This window comes from Calypte anna, chromosome 6 (assembly GCF_003957555.1).
Source record: "Calypte anna isolate BGI_N300 chromosome 6, bCalAnn1_v1.p, whole genome shotgun sequence".
Lineage (NCBI taxonomy): Eukaryota > Metazoa > Chordata > Aves > Apodiformes > Trochilidae > Calypte > Calypte anna.
The window spans coordinates 6971912-6991239 of record NC_044252.1 but is presented as its reverse complement, the minus strand read 5'-3'; the positions used below and the strand labels follow the sequence as shown (position 1 = coordinate 6991239).

General features: G+C 40.7%; 1 protein-coding gene across 2 annotated transcripts; it reads right to left on the bottom strand.

The window, feature by feature from the left end:
* Positions 1-4610: 4610 nt before the first annotated feature.
* On the bottom strand, positions 4611-19116 carry RGR (retinal G protein coupled receptor). Of its 2 annotated transcripts, XM_008501467.1 has the most exons (7): positions 18959-19116; positions 15919-16075; positions 14121-14242; positions 8055-8208; positions 7392-7509; positions 5861-5974; positions 4611-4953 (listed from the first exon to the last, which is right to left on the bottom strand). In XM_008501467.1, the coding sequence occupies exons 1-7, from the start codon at positions 19035-19037 to the stop codon at positions 4810-4812; spliced, it is 888 nt and encodes a 295-aa protein (XP_008499689.1). In that variant the 5' UTR covers positions 19038-19116; the 3' UTR covers positions 4611-4809. The 2 variants fall into 2 exon arrangements, with proteins under 2 accessions (XP_008499689.1, XP_030309251.1); XM_030453391.1 differs by lacking the exon at positions 5861-5974 and having other exon boundaries at positions 4810-4953; positions 18959-19115.
* Positions 19117-19328: the final 212 nt, after the last annotated feature.

Genomic DNA, 19328 nt, shown 5'->3' with positions numbered 1-19328 from the left:
GAGTCCCTTCACCAGCCTGGTTGCCCTCCTTTGGACCTGCTCCAGGACAAAAATATGGAACGCTTCACGAATTTGCATGTCATTTAAGTGGGACAAGACTGGAAGGATAAGTACTTGTGGCTAACACTTGTCATCATATTGAGATTTTACATTATGCTTTTAATCTCTATATCCCAACTTGTTGAACCAAGCCAAAGATTAGCACTTAGGTCCATATTTAGAATTCTGGAAATCCTTTTTTTTTCCCCAGTGGTGACAAAACCAACTCATTTTGCTGTTTTACATTAATGCAATTAAATGTAGTATGTTGGTAGACTGGGAACAGTGCAAATACTTTCCCTGACCCTATTTCTAACTTGGTTTGTAATGCCCCAAACAGATGTATGAGAGGTGCTAAGAAAAAAACCTCACTGCAGAAAAACTCAGCTCTTTTTTATTGAACTGCAGAGTGCTTGTGAGTGTGGAAAGTGCAGAAAAGCTGAGTCAGCAAGAGCTTGATTTGCAGTATTATTGAGGACACAGGAACTTCATTTGGTGTTGGGGGTGTTATTACAGGACTGCAAGAGATGTTATTTACAGTTTGAGACATTTCTGTCTGCTGAAAGGAAACCTGAAGATATTATGCTGCTGTTGTGTATGAATAAGGAGGAAAAATTGTCTTCTATTTCTTCAGATGTCTGGTTTTCATCATAGTATCTATATATTCACTCTGACCCAAGTAAGAAGAATTAGATTGCCTGGAAGGAGGGATAGTATGGTGGTTTGGTAATATTCTACATAATATTGCAGATCACTGTGTGTTAAGAGTGGTTGGACACTGAATCAAGTAATTGAACCTTAAGGAGAGGCACAGTTTCCACTTCTGTTTTGATTATGAATAATTGTCCAGATGCTTCCCAGCAAAGGGCTGGGTTAGATGGCCTCAAGTGCCATCTGACTATTTTTGAAACTGAGTAGGTTATAGACACTGTGATCTTTAGTTGACAGGATAGGTATTAGTCACTGATGTACAGATTGGATGTCACAGCTGAGTTGCTGTGTACATTCAAACATTACACTCTTCCCCTTTGTTGTTCTTTTTGTTTGTTTGGTTTTAATTTTGTTTGGTTTTTTGTTTGGGTAGTAGATGGGACACTATCTCTATGGGAGTGTTTTGCAGCCTCTGTATAACCCCCTGACCTGTACTTTGGTTAGGGTAATGTAAATCCTGTTTCTAGGCATCTGGGATTCTCCAGAGTGTGCAACATGCTGGGATTTTGCATGCTTCAACATAACCTACTCAAGATATGGGATCTTGTTGTGAGAGGCTTTATCAGGATGGTGGCAGAGACTCATTGACAAGATCTGGACAAGCAGCAGTGCCAGAGGGCACTGGGCCAGTGCTGTTTTGATGGCTGACTTTGCTAAGGGTAAGCTGTGTAATTGACTGGAAGGGTGTGTTGGGCTTCTTGATGCACTGCAGTTTGCTTTCAGACATTTTTCTGAAAGAAATACAGCACACTTGGTGCACTGGTTGTCAGCCTGTTCTTAATGTGGATAAATCAGAGACGAGGACTCGTTATTGCTAGAAGAGGATTTTTGCCTTGGTGACCAGTTCCTGGCAACTTTTATGTTTATTTTCATCTCTTCGTTTGTTACTTCATTTAATATTTTAGTTATTTTTTTTCAGAGAGAGTAAGATTATACACGATCAAATAAATAAGCCAAGAGCAACCTAATTTCACCCACTCTTTGGAACGAAGTCAGCAACTGAGGAATTATGACCCAGAGCTGAGGAAGTGTTTTAAGTCCACCCAGTTTGTTCAAATGCTTCATTTGCTGCTCTTTCAAGAGCGTGTGACTTCTTGTATGAAGGAGGTCCTAGGCTGGGACATCCTGACTGGTTGAGAAGCATCCATTTAAGGTATTTAGAGTGCAGATGAATGACAGGAAAAATTATTAGGATTTTATGTACAGCCTTAGGTTTGGAGGTACAGAATGAAACCAGATGGGATTTCTTAGCAGATGGGAGCAACCAGAGCTCAGAGCTACTCAGTCCATCACACTAGGACACATGGAGTGGGGTCTTGTCCCAGAGAGCTGTGGGAGGTCCATCTTGGGTGGAATAGCCTGTTCTTATGTCACTGTAGTGCACTGTACTGCCTTTGCTGTGGTCTCAACTCATAGCACTTGGCTTGCACCATTTCACGATCTGAAAGATTCCAATGATGTTGTTACCTTGCATTTCTTCAGTGTGGCCATAAAGGACAGCTTTGGTTGCTGCTCAGGACAGAGGCCATAATTCCTCTCAAGGTTTGAACACCTCTAAGTGACCTTATGCCCACAAAGTAATAAATACTGAGCTTTACACATCACTGGATTTCAGTAATCAAATAGTAAAATTATTTCACAAACTTTAACAGAAGCACATTAAGATTTGTAGCTGTCCAACACAATGAAGAAAGAGTTCTGCTGATTTATCTTCCTACAGTAGCAAGTTTACAGTGAGACCAAGTAAAAAAATCAATCTGAAAAGGGCCTAAAAGCCAAAGCCTGTGATGAGTTTCTAACAGAGATTTGTTCCCTTTAAGCCAAAGGGGGCTCAAATCTTAAGAAAATATCTTACTGTTATTTCTTACATTATTACTGCATTGTTATAATATTACATATTACTGTATTATACAGCAAGTTCCAGTAGGCAGTCATGAAGAACACTTATCAAGCCACAAACTTTGGAAAATAAACAGCTCAATTTAATTTTCCTGTGTGTTCCATTGTTCTTGAGCTGTTGGGATCATTCCATCTCCACATTCTCTGAACCCCTTTTGCAATAAGGCTGTTTCTGGTTTCCTCACTTAGTACAAACATAAGGAGAAGCTTGAACACTGCAGACATGAAATCAAGGAGAATGCTGGCTTTTCCTTATGTTTGATGATCCCTGTGGCCCTTGTCTAGCCCATCTGTAGCCTCTGAGTTGAAATGACCTGAACTATGTACCCTATTCAGTAAGTCCAAGCACAGTGGCTTTCAAGTGGTGTGACCATGTGTATTTTTGTTTCCTGTTCCTTTTAGTGGTTTTTCTTTTAGTATTCTCTTGGGATTTGACAGTGTGACCCTGATGACAAGGGAAATGATGATTTCAAGACCTGCCCAGATCTCTTTCCTGAGAAAAAGAGATAATTATAGATTCAGAGCCTGTCACTGTAGATGTATACTGAAAGTTAATTTTGTGCCCATGCACATTATTTTTCATTTATCAGTGCAATCACTTTGTCATCCACTCACTTAATATTATGTGTATCTAAGATAGCAACTCTTAGTTGTCAGCTTTATATGTGATTATTCTGAATAATTTTGTCACAGCATTATTCACTGTTCTCCCAGGTAGTTTGTGACTAGGTTGACCCTTCCAGCTCCCAGAGCACATTTCCAGATAGGATCCTGCAGGTTAATGTGTGACAAATTGACATTTATTTCCTGTCTGTATCCATGAGGGGGATGTCCCTTCTACCCACTGATGGTTTAGCTTCCAGAATTGCACCACCTGCACCTTTGTAACCCATACACAACCCTTTTTCTTACTTTTTTGTAACCCACACAGAAACATTTTCCATTTTAATATGTTGGCAAGAGTCATAGGGAATGATCAGCTTTTTCTTTGGCTAGCTTCTCAAGCTCTTTCACTCTCAATGCCTGGAAACAAACCCCATGATTTGTGTAAGAATCACTTAGGTTTGGCTTTTTGCATGTACAGTCTTTTTTATTCTGTGTGTCATGTGCATTATTTGTCTATTTATTTATTTTGCAAATAGGTTGTTCTGAGACACATCTGGTAGCAACAGGGAAGGTCAACTGACAGCTTTTCATCCTGTAGACATGAGCAAATATAAACATTTAAAGATGACATTTCTAATAGTTTAAGAGATGCATTAATTCTGATAATTATAAAATAAGTGGCTTTAATTGCTCAGAATCTTTAGTCACAACCAATTCAGTGATTGTTTTCACTTATATACAGCACAGGGGAATTTAATGGCAGATGAGAAGTTAATTTTTATTCTTATGACATGTTTAGAACAGAATCTGACCCATAACTTGCTTTAGTTTTTGGTTGGTCTTTGATAAAAAAGATGAATGATTTTATGATGGAATAGGAATTCGTGGGTTGTCTTGGTAAGCAGCAGTTGCAAAGTCTGAAGCAGTTGAGTATGAAGCTGAATGTCACACACTTAATTCATTTGAATAGCAGCCAAGCTAATATTTCTTGTTGTGAGGTAAAATGCCCACTGAAATGTTTTTATGGAATTAGGATGGCAGATACATGGTGAAAATTTTGCAACTCCCCTTCTGGGTGCATTGAAAATGCATTTTTCAAATGAACACGTTCATACAGATATGTGGTGTAATACTGGATACTCCTTTAATCTTTTAGTAATCCAGATGTTACCATATGGACAAACTGCACAGATTGATTTGAGAAGACCTCACTGGATAAACAAATACCCTACTTCAGTTAATTTGCTGAGCTTTTATATTAGTCTAGTAGGAAAAAAAATGCTTTCCAGCACATAATTTATTTGCAGTGACATATAAAATGAGACTGATGACAATCAACACAATTTTAAGGCAGCTTGTTTGACAAGCAGCTTGTGATAGTTTCGACAGTCATCTGGAGGGCTTATTTCAGTATTTCATTGCTTGTAGCCAATGCACAACCTTTCCAATGTGGAACCACATTTGCATGTACATATCAGAGAAAGCACACAGTTTCCTCTACTATTTTGCTTTCAGTCATGTACCTGTTTTAATTTGGCTTAATGTCGTGATGGGTTACTTAGTTTTGTTATCAACCTCTGCTTTCTCAATCTTCTGTCCTGTGAGGAACTGCCATATTCCTCCTCTGTAGTTCTCATTCCCCAGGGCATATACAAAGGCATCCACCATTGGCACAGTCTTGGCAATAACTGCAGGAATCTGTTGTGAGACACAATGTTTATTAATAGAAAAAATGCACTGAGGAGCTGATGGGCTGATTTCAGCCAAGGCTCAGTTTCCCTTTACCAAACAAATGTCTGTTTCTCCTGACAGTAGCTTGCTACCGCAAAAGAGATGAGAGGTAAAAGCAACTTGTTGACTTGGAGGCCCTTGCTCAGGAAATTGCATTCCCCAGAAGAAGGAATTCAGATCAGCATTGTCTGCAACTGGTTTATTTTTGGTTGAGATTGAGCAGAAACAATAGGAGGATTGAAGGGTGTGCCATGGACATCTTTGGATGGATAACTGGGCTATTATTGCCAATATATTTTATGTGGGATACTGGATATCTAAGAACAGTAATGCACCTGGTGACCTGAAACTGGGCTGATTTTCTGGACACTGAATGGTAGCTGATGTGATATTACTGAATCCCAGGGGCAGTTTTGGAGCCAAGACTCAGAAAAACAGGAAAAAAGGAGACGGTATAGAGGAAGCATAACCTTAAGAGTGATCAATTACAGCCTCCTTAAGGAGAAAAATGAATGAGACAAACAGTCTCTTAAAATTTGAAAATTTTGATCTGGTAGTTGGCTCTGAAGAACATAAAAAGCTCCTACAAACCATGAAGCAGTACGGGCTACAGACACCTAAGTGTCTGCTGAAAAAAACACACCCTGACTTCCTAAATTATTGCTTGAACAAAGCAGTAATGCAGTGCCTGTTCTATCACTGTGCTTAGCTGTTTTGCCTTAAAATTAGTAGATAAACAGAGTGCTATGAGGAAATGAACCGCTTGTTATACATGTTAAAAAAAAATAAACCAAATTGTGAGTAAATTGGCCTTGTTCTATAGAGACCAAGAGAGGAGAATGGCACTGTTTGAATTCCCTTGAGTAGCACCTACCATGCGGTATTTGGGTGATATGAAGGTCACGTTTTCAACTGCAGCATAGAAGCATAAAAGGCAATAAGGACCCCAGCAAATGACCAGTGTCTTCAGTGGTAAGCCAGTATTAAACTGAAAAACAAGAACAATTAATTTTTGTGTGTTTCACAGCCATGCACTGCAACAGGGTGATGGGACAGACCCTCTAAGACCGTGGTTTGGGCTCAGTAAGAGGAGAGGCAGCAAGCCCCAAAGCTCTGCTGCTTGGGGCTTGGGGGGGAGCAACAGCTGCTCCTGGGCAGAGGTGATGAAGTACCTTATGGCAGCTCAGGTATATCAGTGTCTGTGCTAGACACTGTGGCTAGTAATTCTGAGATGGGAGGGCAATGTGTAAATTTGAAAACAGATAAAAAGAAAAAATATGTTGCTGACCTCTTAGAGGGTCTTTCAGACACAGAAGTTGTGTGAAGCCACTGTTGTGGCAGTGCAACAAATGGATGCAGTGGCATCTGTGTTGTGGTAGCAGGATTCCCTTGTCTTTTGTGCCTTGTCTATGCTGTTCACTGCCAGCTGTTCCCAAGTATCTTACTTATATATTAATGAACAGGGAAGTGATAATTTCCTCTGTTTTTAAACTTTCTACATTATGACTCAGCTGCACGGCAACAAGATCACAAGACAAAATCACATGTTATTTCATGAAGTCACTGAAAAAAAGGTAATTGGCTTATACTGATGAACACTGAGATTTATTCAAGAATTATGGAGCGGGCACATGTATATATTCCGGAGAGGTAAAACCAGTTTGCCTGAGTGTCTCTTTGCTGGTGTAGCACCCCCCTGAGAGCTGGCTTTACTGAGTGTAGGGGCAGGGCCGTTTGTCAGCCCTGCGTGGTGCCCCGGACGGCTCCTAAGGAAGCAACTCATACAATCACCACATTACATTCCCATTAGCCTGCCACACCAGAGCAACTCCTTGTTTCCAACTCATAAAGATTTCTGAATTTCCTCAGCCAAGTGTACACAGAACATGTTTAGAAAGACCCTTCTTCCCCCACGGGGTGCATGTGTGTTCCCATGCAGTGCTGCAGCTCTGGCTGACTTCTGCAGTCATAAGCTAAGAGCCTAGAGCAAAGAAGGAAATAATGATCCTTCCTGAGCCAATTAGCTCTGGATAAATATTGATATGCTATTAGCAAATATTCTGTGCACTGCATGTTTGCTTCGTGAGTGGAGTTGGACCAGTGCTGGTGGAAGGCAATCCTCAAGGTCACTAATCTGAACCCTGCTTTGGCAGGGAACTCTTTACAGCTCTGGTTTTGGGCACATGTGGCTGTCTGCAAGTCTTGGTTTCTCTAAAGATGGTTTTTTCATGAGTGCTCTGGAAAGACCCACCATTTGTTGCCCTTCTGTTTCACTCAAGTAACACAGACTGAAGGAGATGAGCCAAAGCCTCTGTAAAAGCCATTGGCTTTTTGAGGACTTTGTCTCTATTGGATGCAGCCCTATTTTGGCAAGGCAGTTGCAGGGGCTGAGGAAGCTTGCTTACCTTATAGTTCCCAGTTTTCTTGAACTTGTGGTGTATGGACTGATAGGCTGTCAGCATGATGAAGCCCGGGATAATGAAATTGAAAATGGACAGAGCAAAAAGGAATGTGATGTAGTTTCTGGAAAGCACAAGGAGGGGGAAAAAAATAGGTTGTAAGTTCCTTTCCAGGACATCTCTGTAAATTTGCAGTAAATATTAATTAACTTGTATTTTTAAAATTGAGAAAAACACTTTTATCAACTTGTGTGAGGTGCAGTATATACTGAAGGCTGGTTAAATTGTCATGCTGCTGTGTGCAGGATGGATAGTATTGCAGAAAATCACAACAGGTTTCTAAACACAAACAGCCCTATTCAGACACCAGTGCTGGACTGCATAAAAATTAAAAACATTCTGAAAGAGTATCAAGTCCTCAACCCAGCAATCAAGGAGTAAGGGAGTAGGAGGAACCTGAGTGTCAGTCTCTCCCATGGAGGAAGCTGACTTCAGCTGTACTGCCTCTGGTCATGTCTGTCTTGCCCCTGTGTTGCAGAGCAAGATCTGGCCCAGCAACAATGCCAGGGGACAGCTGGGGTTTTTGGTGTGCTGCCAAGGCCATCCCAGGGGACAGCAGCTTCCACTCCCCCCCTTCCAGATTGCATGAGAGATGTCCCCAGCCCTTACCTGTCCCCTTTGCTGTAGTCCAGGGTGCAGCAAGTTCGGAGGGGTTCGTAGTCATATTCTCCCCACCCCAGCAAGGGCATCACAGCCCAAAAGGCAGCAAACAGCCATGAAAACAGCATCATGGAGATGGCTGTGCTCCACTGCATCTTGCTCCCTGTGGGAAGAGAAAAGTGGATCTCCATGCTTGGAATGAAAAGACCAGGCAAAGCTCTCTGGCTCTTTGGGGCCAGAGCCAAGTGTCCCGGTCCCTGGGCCTCAGGCAGAAACAAGCACTTGTCTGTGTTTTGTAGTCTGTAGATGATGTGAATCTGGAGGAATCAACCTTGCATAAAATTTGAAGGAAGCTTTTAGATTTTAGGAAATGGCAAATTGTATTTCCCTTTTGTGTGCTTTACTTAGACAACGCTGTATTGCTGCTTAGCTTTGTACCTTACTGGAGATACAGCTGCAACAAACGTGATATTCTTGTTTTTTGGGAATGTGTTTAAAGAGTCAGATGAGGCAGAATGTAGAAGATGCAATGCAATGCATTAGTGTTTGCAGAATGGGAGCCCTGCAGCAAGGTGTAGGTCAGATCAGAAATGTGACTGCACACACTCCTCAGCCCCTGCCTACTTCCTTCCTTCTAGGGTTGCAGGATACACATTGATGTTACATATACCTTGTTTTAAAGTTGCTTCTCATCAGTGTATGTGTGAATATGTATACACAGCCTGAGAACAGATCTTGTTCTAAAAAATACCACTGGCCAAATTATTGTTAAGATCACTGTTTAGCCTGGAACAGGAAATGTGAAGTTCAGCATTAGCAATTTCTTTATAATTTTACACTAAAAAAGATCACCTGTGCAAATCTCATCCAGTTCCATAAAATACCATTGGAATAGGTCAATGAAAGAAGGATTGGAGACTTCAGAAGATGAAGGATGTATTTCTCCATGGAGAAGGTGGCAGGCTTTCCCTCTGCAGGACATTGTGTAAGCCTTATTGTTTGCATATGAAAAAGGTCTGGGTAATATTATTATAGAATCTAATGTCTGAGATCATGCCTGTGCTGAGCAGCCCAGGATTCCAACTGCACCAGCATAAGGCATGGTGACTTTTCCCACTACACTTTTCTAATCAAATCTCCCACAGGGAGAAGTAATGATGCAGTTTGCATTGTCGGGAAGCAATCTTTTCATCTACTCCTAACAGCAGCATCAGGACAGCAGGCCAGAAAGATTCAGGTCAATTCTGACCTTTCTCAGGAAGCTGAAGGATTAGAGGTGATACATGAGGTGAACCCTCCCACATGACATGAACCTTCCCTCAGACGTGGCTGACTCAGGGTTGAAGAGCATGTGGAATCTACAGAGGCTGGGGATCCCCCTAAGGTAGCAGCCCCTGGGAAGGCCCACGAGCTCTGCAGTAGCTATTTTGTGTTGTACTGCTCTCACTTCTTTCAAAGGAGGTTAATGAAGTAGGTGTGTTAGTGAAACTGCCCTTTTACAGGAATACTGAAAAAAGATTTCCAGTACAAGAACAATGGAAGAATTGTGCTCTGTTCACATGGCCAAAATCTCCTCCTCTTGGAGGGCCAGCAGAAATAGATTAAGTCAAGAGAAGTTCAGTTGTTTTTGTGTAGAGCAGACCATTCCTTTACCTCTAGTCCCTTTTTTGACCTGATAACATTTATTTTAATAGCCTCATAGCTCCTAATTCAATTAAATGTGTACATATGGAGTTCAGCACGAGCTTAAGGATAGAATTCCTTATTAGGGCCTAGTGCTGGCAATTTGGCCTTATTAAATCTAATACTCCTGGGTTTCTCTCATCAAAAAACAAGAGGGAAGATTCTCTTTTCTGTGTCGTGAAATATTAATACAGGGGATTTTAAATGGCTTCTGTAATTGCTTTGGAACAGAAGGAGGTCACTCCTATAAACAAAAAAAACTGCATCATTTAACAGTTACTAAAACTGTGATGTCAAAAGCTTAAATTTTAGGAAGAGATAGACCATGGAAAAATCATTTTGATCATGCTGGGCAGTTTTTAGTGACATAATCATAAACCACTTCTACATCCTAAGTCTGTGGAGACATTTATGAAGTTAGATTTTTTTTAAGATTTAGAAATTGGTCAAACATTTAGCTGATTTTCACAGAAAGAGCAAAAAATACATCTCTGACACAGATGGCTACCTTTCATCTAGATTTCAGACTGATGTTTAAAAGGAATTTATCAAAAAAAAAAAGATCAGCAGGATTTTCTAGGGTGCAGGGGCAAAACATCCCATTTGGTCATTCTTGCAGATGGTGAAGTTATAATAGCTGATATATTCCAGAACAAAATGCCTTGTGCCAGACTTCATGGCATGCATCACTTAAAGTTGGGGAAGTTTGCCCAAGATAAAAATATGTGAAAGTCTTATAAAGGAAAATATGTATCAGTCAAAAGTAAAATAGATGTTGGTACCTAGTTCACATGCAGTGTGAAAAGCACCAGTCACTGGGGCTCACAAGTATTCATTTCTTCTAGGAATAACAAACCTGAACTGTGTAACACCTTTTGTACATATCTTTAGAAAAAGCTCTTTAAAGAAAATCACTAAAAATCTGGGGTTTTTTTACTCAGCTAATTTTTTCCTGTGGTTCTCTCTCCATGATTTTCCTGTGGTTCTCTCCATGAAGTTGGTGATTACCTCCTGCTTCAGTAAAAATGCAAGATCTGTTGGCATTTTGTCAGGGCAAACTGATGCAGGTGCAAGACTAGATGAAGGACATGTGGTGGGGTGGCTGCAGTTGGTGTGACAGGAGGTAAGGACATGCTTCTAATTTGACAGATCTGACAGCTCCAATTGGAGCAAATGGTAGTTTGCTAATCTTTCAAAACTTATACAGCAAGATTTTCTTGAATGTTAAGGATTAGATAAAACTAGAATTCTACTTCTTTAGCTTGAATGCTTCTGTGAAAACCCTTCTGATACCTGTGAAAACCCTGGGCTGCCCATCAGCTGCACTCTGCCTACCTGATTGCAGCTCCCACGACACCTCCCAGGCTGTTGCTTCCTTCCTCCCTTGCTATATTAAGAACATAATTCAGGATGTTTTCTTCGTTTGCATGGCCAGGGAAGGATAACTCATGATATTAGTTGTACCTTGACACAAATGTCATTTTCTGTCCTAAATGCTTGAGTATGTTGATAGCTTCCTCAGAGTTTGCCCTTTCCTCCTTCGCTGTCAGACACTAACATAAAACTGCTTCTGTTTTCTCCTTTTCCCTCTTATGATAAAATTTTAAAAGACAATAATCTGTTTTCTCATCTTGCTAGTGACTGACTTTCAAAGCCTTCAGAATATCCTGCCTTGTGTCTTCTTATTGCATACTCTAAGATTTCTGCAGTTCTCTTTGCTGTGAAAGTAGCATCTCATAAGCCCCAGAGCCACATTAGTGGATGAGGAGAGTTTCCCAGCTTTGTTACCTGGTAGAAAGAAAGCAAGAGAAGGAAGAGTAAAATGTCTTTAAACTGTAACTTCTCTGTCATATGTGGTGGTCATATCACTTCTGTGTGCCAATCAATATCAACCTGCTATCTGATGAGTGACATACACTTTAAAGGCTAGCATTTTGTCACTGAGGGTTGTATTGACTTCCAAAATTTTAAAAAAGGTTAATTTTCAGGATGTTGATAAACACACTTGTGTTATTAACATGCAGAATGGCTGAAAAATCCATTTTTTTCTCATCATCGTAGATTACTATCACATTCTCATCAGTTCTTTCTTCTTCAGAAATATAAATAGTGGGTGATAAGTGTCAACCAGAGGAATGCCACAACAGAGGCTTTCTCAGAAAATATTAGGAGATAACAAAAATATTTGGAATGATGTAATTTTGTCTGGAAGGAGTGTGAGTTCCTGGGGAATGAAGATAAAAGGTTGACAGCTTTGATTTTTAGGCAAAAGTATTTCGTGCCTTCTGTACAGGCATGCAACTCTCACCAGTGTCAACTAGAGTTTAATATATGGATTGAGAACACAGTGTAGCCTGTAGGCTTGGCAAATCAGATCTGAAATAATCACAATTCCTCACAATCAGAATGTGAAGGATGAAACTTGAAATGGTTGGTTTTACTGGAACAGCCACAGAGCACAAGCTTTTAAATCCTTCTGGGTTTTTGTTTCTGTTTTGTTGTTCAGAATGTTCAGCACCAGCAGCAATGTTTGCCCATCAATAAGGAACAATTTGAGCAAAGTCAAGAAGCTCGTGCCCTTAGGGTCTTTCTGCCTGTGCTCTTAATGTATTATGCTCTTGACTGCAGCAGTGCATGACACAAAAGCATTAAAGTCAATGTTGCGGAGAGCCAAATGTCTTCCCTCACACATGCTTATTTGCAGGCTGTCTCGTAAAATACAGATGCTGCCCTTCTAGGTCCAAACACATTTCAGTGTCCAAAGGGCGTTGGTATGGATTTAGCTTACAGCATTATTTAGGATCTCTGTGCAGATAAAAAAAAAAAAAAGCCCATTCCTTGCCTGAACTGAATTCTTGGCAGAAGTTGCAGAACAGAACCTTGGCAACCTTTCCACCCTTATTGGGATCAGAAGATTTAACAGGTTTGCTGCGCACTCTGGGTGTGTTTTCCGACTTGCTGCTTTAATCACACAGAGACCGTGCCTGAAAGGCTCTGTGGGTACCAACAGGGGAGGGATTGAAGGGCTGCAGCTCAGCAGTTTCTTTACACATTCATTTATAAAATATTTTGTGAAGTGTTCAGAGCAACCTGTATTTTAGGACAGCAGAAAAGGGAAGAGGGAAAAAGGAAAAGGGGAGAAGGGGAAAAGGAAAAGGGGAGAAGGGGAAAAAGAAAAGGGGGAAAGGAAAAGGGGAAAAGGAAAAGGAGAAAAGGGGAAAAGGAGAAAAGGAAAAGGGGAGAAGGGGAAAAGGAGAAAAGGAAAAGGAAAGGAAAAGGAGAAAAGAAAAAGAAAAGGAAAAGGAGGATGGCTGCATTTGTATATCAACATTGCCAAATAGACACCGTATTTTAGGAATGGTGTGGTTACATGGGGTGCTCTGGACTCCTTACTTCTCTGGAAAGGGTCTGGCTTTAGCAGGAGACATGAAAGCTGCAGAATTGCAATGGAAGGACCTCATCCATTTCTAAAAGGTGGCCGAGCACCCACACAACTGCCAAAATGGCCAAATAGTGCAGATAAGGGCATTCTTAGCATTACAGGGTGCTAAGGTGTCCTTTCAGAATAACTTTGTGTTTTGTATCAGGTTTCTTTCCCTCTTCCTAATGAGGGCCATGAGTTGTACACCCTGTGTTTCTCACTCAGTCCTTTCCTAATAACTTTACTTACAAGTAAACTAGAGCCAGTTGCTGCCAGTCCCCAGTTTCCCTCTCTAGTACACAGGTGGGTCCTGTGTAAGTATCCATACACGTCAGCACCAGTCTTTCTTATTAGACAAAAGCAACCATCACAAAATTTATCTGTAAGTAATAATGTCAGCAGGGGCATGAAGATCTGTTTGATAACCAACAGGGTGTTGGATGGTGCATGGATTTGTTTGGGTTTTTTTTCCAAATGAGGAAGTGGATTTTGTTTGAGTCACCAGATTACTTATGGAGAAAATTAAAGCATAGTAAGAGCATCAGGACTTGGATGTGATTTGGAAGAGAAAATATCTCCTGAAGGTGGCTTTGAAAGAGGTCCTTTGGAGAGGTTGTTTATAGTTTCTCAGGAAGAAATTCTTCAGTACAAGGGTGGTGAGACTCTGCAATAGATTGTCCAGAGAAGTTGTAGATGCCTGGAGGTATTCAAGGCCAGGCTGGATGAGGCTTTGAGCAACCTTTTTAACTTGAGAGGTTGCCCATAGCAGAGAGGTTGGAGGTTGGATTAGATGATCTCTAAGGTCCCTTCCAATCTAAGCCATTCTACGATGGCTTACTGTGTAAGACAAATAAACTTACATATAAAAATGCAGGTAATAAACACATGTTTGCATGGATTAGTTGTAGTCTAAGCAAGCTGCCTTATAGCAGGATATGGGTAAGGTTGCTTAAATAAATTGTAACCCTTACTTGTACAGTAGTGATGATATCGGTCCCAGGCGATCGCAGCACTGGAGCTGATGCTGGCAAGTGCTGTCAAGAAGCCCTGGAATCCATGCATTTGACACCCATCAGAACCATAGGGCCAATATCTGTCAACAAAGAATATGTTAAGAAAATGATAGAGAAAGCTGAAGATATGTCTGGAAAATGCATTAATGAAGAGGGTAAAATGATAGGCTGTGCATGTGCTTTTTAAGTCTGAGAAACATTGTGAAAGCTGTTCCTGTGATTGCCTTTAGGTATTTGCTAGCATTTCTCTTGCTGTGGTGTCTGATATAGTACAACAGCTATTTTTACTGTTAATGTGGAAAAGAAAATATAAATCCTGCTTTTATGTGTTGGAAAGTTGGTTTTTTTAATTTGAAGTCCACATTTTATCCAGTTATCTTCAAAATTTGACCCCACTGGGAGCAGAGCATTTTTCAATGTAAAAGTAGCAAATGAGTAATAACCTTTTGGAAATCAGTGTTTGTACAATAGAGTACAAAAGCTCAAAACAAATAAAAATACTCCTGTCAGCAAGACCATGGCCTCCAAATGTCATTGCAGACATAAAATGAAAAGAACCATGAGGTGGTCTCATGTAGCAGACATTTACTGACACATCCTAGTCACCCATGGCAAAGATCCATGGCTTTTTTTTCTCTTTGTGTTCATCTAACTTGACAGCTGTGTGTGGGAAGTCTTTGGCAACCTCCTTTCTTATAGACCTACAGATGTCGGAGTGATTTCAAAGAACGTTTATCAATATGGTGATAGACACTTTATATATATATATGTCACTATAATGCCCCAAGAGTCTGAAAGTCCCCTTGAACAGCAGATAGTTGGCTTCTTGGGAAGCTAGGAAATTTGTAGTCCCATTTAAAGGAAAAGTCCTGCTGCAGTTGTTAAAACCAAGCTAATTTTGTTGTATTGATCTTAGTTTTCCAGCTCCAGTTCAGTAAAGGCATCTTTATTGACTTCACTGAGATGTCAAGCTGACTTCTACAGGAGGTAAAGTAGTGTTGAATAGGGCCTCACTGGAGAGTATTGACTTCTTAATTTGCAAATAATGTTTTTGGAGATTCTCTCCATTAAGAGAGAATAATCCAGTCATATTCTGTCTTGACCTGTATTTCTGTTCTCTATTAAAGATATTTCCAGGGCTTAGAAACATGTTATTTAGGTGGCATATTCATTGGATATTCTGTAGGGTGGTTGGGATTTTTGAATATGGATTGCTTGTGATTTTTTTTCTTGTAAGTATTCACTGAAGCACTTGATATTGTTTCTATCCTCTGATTAAATGATTGACTTGTGAAAATGTGGACTATCAGATGTGTTGCAACTGATGACACATAACTGCTAACAGACCTGCAATTTTATTTTCCACAAACTTCTCAAATAAGTGCTGTAATGGAAAGATCCATAACAAACCAGAAAGACTTGCAGATAAATTTCAGGTCAATCCAGAGGCTTAGTCAAAGGAAAATATACTACTGTTTCAATGTTTAAGTAGCTTCTACTGTAACATTGGTAAAGATGTTCAGGTTAATATCTTTATAATCAGTCTTATAATCTGTCAGTGATTACATGCAGTAAAGTCTGCTTTTTTTTGCTTGCCTGGTAGACCTATTTATAGTTTCAGTTCATTCTTTCAGGTTGATAGAATGAGAAAGTGGTTTGGTGCTATGCTAATCTTAACGAATGTGACCTCTTAGCATTTAAGCTGTTTATTTTCACGTGGTTCTTCTGAAAATCCCTTAGGAAAACGAAGAACTACCTCAGGAAGCTGGAAAAGGCAGCGATGAATGCGTTGATGCAGATCCCACAGTCAGCCAGTGCAATGCTGAGAACCAGCAGATTGCTGGGGGTTCGGAGTTCTTTGATTTTTCGGAAAGAAATAATTGTCAGGCCATTCAGACAGAAACCAAGCAGGGCTGAAATAGAAAATTGTTTGTTATTGATTCAACCGGAAATGGAAAATGTCTACAATGATACTACTGTTTTCTTTAATGGGAGAGCAATAATTACTGTGGAAAGTTACTCACAGGGAATGTGGTTACTGTCTGCATGCAAGTTACAAAGACTTTCAGGAGAGAAGTGTCATAGGTGACAGCTGAAGCCAATGCTTCAAACCACATCAGGGATATGGCCAGTCTTGTGGAGCAGATATGTTTAATCTTTGTAATTCTGCCTTTTGTGTTAACCTGACTGCCAGGAGCCAGCCAGGGAAATGTGGGTCAAAGCAAGTGAGATACAGAGGTGGCAGCTTCAGAGGGGCTGACAGCCAACAAATGCTGCTGATACTGATATCTCCAGACCTGCCTTTGATACAGAAATGGGTTATTTTTAATACCAACCGTAACATTCTTTTGTGTTTAAGCATAGAAATCCCTCATCTGTGTTTCAGTCATCCTGCCTCCCTTATGGCTTCTGTATAGAGTTAACCGAGACAGTGCTTGAATCACACCAGCTAAATCTTATTACTGTCTCTTGACAATAGACTATAGATGGAAAGAAATAATCTAATTATGAAAAGCAGTCACTGATTGATAAAAAAAAAGTTAATGAAGAGAAAAGCAGCAAAGCAGCTTCAGCTCTTAACCCAGCAGAGTTGTGCCACCCTGAAACTCATTCTTCAATGTTTTAAGCTTTGTCCTTTAATGTCCTTTTCAAGATGACCTGAATTACTCTAACTCTGATGAGCTCTGACTCACCATTCCATCTTTACGTCTCAGATGAGAGGCAGTATGTCTTTTTCTTTGTGTTCTTGGAAAGAGAAATGATGTAGCACTGAAAAATCCATATCCCCTGATTCTGTAAAGCAGTGTGGTTACTCATGCTCATTGTCTTAATTCTGTAATTACATAAGATGGATGATTTTGTCTAGTCAGAAATCCTGTTCCTACCTTAATTACATGAGCAGCTGATGGCATAACCATAGCAACAACTGATGTGTGTCTTTTATTACACAACCTAAAACAAAAGATTTCTAGGACAAATATTTGGAGCCCTTTGAGATCTGCTGTTCTGACTTCTTCCCTGCCAGCTTACCTTTCATCCAAAGGGTAAAACTCCTGCAAACTCTCCCAAATGCAATCAAGCCTTTAGCTGAGGTGTATTGTGACCATATTTAGCGTAGAGCTGAAGTGTTATTACTGTATGAATGGTTTTCTATCTTTCCCCTGTTTCTGGAAGCTCCAGACTTCACCCCACTCTGCTTTCTTGAAGGACAGAATGAGTGTAGAAATACAGAACTTACTAAATAAATAAAAAACCCTCAGATTTCATTTTTAGAGCAGCAGTTAATGAAGTGAATACAAGGTTTTCCTTTTCTCCAGCACTTTTGTGCAAACTGTACTTAGAAGCTGCAGCAAAGAAGGAGGTCCTTGTTGCCTTTCTCTGAGTCTTTCAGGAAGTGAATTAATCGTTAATTATTTAGTTTGATCTTCAAAGTCAGACCATAAAGTATTATTACCAATGTGCTGGGTACATTCTGCCTAAAACCCTATAGAAAATACTTAAGTTTAGAAAACATAAATGTGTTAGGCACCATCTGGTTTTAAGTGAAGGTCACCAGCAGATACTTTGCTTGGACTTCAACAACTGGAGGTTCCTGGCAGGCTGCAGCCCCCATAGGTGGGTGGATGAGTGGGCTGGCAGGGCTCTTGTACCACAACCAGCCCTTCTCCATCAGGATCCTAGCTGTAGGCTCTGCCAGCACCCAAAGGTATCTCTGTCCTCCAGCTTCTTCTCACACCTTAGTAACAAAATTCAAAGTCATGTCAGGATTTGCCCAGACCCTGCAGATGGATGATGCCTGTTGCCCATGTTTAGCCCTCAACTCTCTGTTTAGGCAGCAGTTTTCCCTTAGGTCAATAGTAGAAGCTTTTTCTTCTCTCATTTTCTTCCAAGGAAGAGCTTCTGATGTGGCTCTTCCAGCTTTCCTTTGCAGGCAGATCCAATGCTGCATTCCAGCTGAGCTCACTTGGAAAGAGAGGGTGAGCATCCCTCTTTGTCCCATGCTCCATGTTTGCAGAGTGAGCTGATGAGCATTTATCTCATTCTGATGGCGCTTACAGGTTCTCCTCCTCTGCTGTTGGGCCCCATGAGCCCTGCATTCTCAGCTGAGCAGCACTGTGCAGGGATGGGGTCTTAGATGAGACCCCAGTAAATGACACTGAAATAATCCTAGTTATGAGCCTGTCCTTTGCTAGCTGCCAAGGAGATAGAAATTCACAGTTTTGTTGCAGGCTCTCAATGTGGCACATGCCTTAAGAAAAGCCCACATTGGCTAAATTAAATGAATAGGGTTGCTTCTTGAAACTGAGAGCTTTTGTATTTCATGCGAGTATATTTCTTTTTTTTACTTCTACTCAGCAGCCATTAGTGGAAGTACTAACAACTCAAACTCAGGCTAGTTTGAACCTATCATTTTTGATTATAAAATGGCCATTACAGCCCACGAAACAAGCAGCCCAATTTTATTGAGAGATCATCAGTCATTTCAACATCCTTCCTCCAAGGAAGATAAAATTGCCTTTAAAAGTCAATAACAAAGGCTTGCATTCCAAATTCTTGATAAGAAAGCTAAGTAGCAAATAATTCCTTCCTGCAGGGCAGTTATGTTCACAGAGAAGATCTTCATACAAACAGCTTGCAGCTCAGCCTGATTTACTCATCCAACGAACTGGTGGTGTAGCCACATAGGTGTGGGTCACTATACCACAGATTCTGTTTGCTTCAATTTTCCTTCCCCCTCCCACCAGAAATAATTCAGAAAAAATCTCGCTGCTGCTGAGGTCCCACACTGAGCTTACCTTCTACCAGCAGGGCAGTGCCGATGATGAACACCTCTAATTCAGTGAAGCCTTCAGGCAGAGGGTATGCAGTGACCATACTTGCAATAGAAATGCCAATGGATTTAACCTCTGCCCTCTGTTATAGCTGTAGGGCTGCCTTTTCCCTGGATTCCCCCTTCCAAGGCTTCTTAAAGGAACAGTTCACGTGCAGACACATGCTCATTATTATATAAAAGCTTTGAGGTTTTTACTCCCACCCCCACAATCCCCACAAGAATGTTATTAATGATGGGACTAGCATCAACCAGCACTCCCCCTTCCCCTGCAAATCGTATTTCAGACACCAGCAAAATGAAAGCATTCATTGCAATTACAACAAGTTCTTTGT

Bases quoted from the DNA above. Each gene is read 5' to 3' on its own strand.
- RGR (XM_008501467.1), bottom strand. From the start codon at position 19,037: ATGGTCACTGCATACCCTCTGCCTGAAGGCTTCACTGAATTAGAGGTG. The intron at 5,975-7,391 runs GTAAGCAAGCTT...CTTGTTTTTCAG, and splicing joins AGAAAACTGGGAACTATAAG to TTTAATACTGGCTTACCACT. The intron at 4,954-5,860 runs GTAGGTGCTACT...GTCTCACAACAG, and splicing joins TATCACCCAAATACCGCATG to ATTCCTGCAGTTATTGCCAA.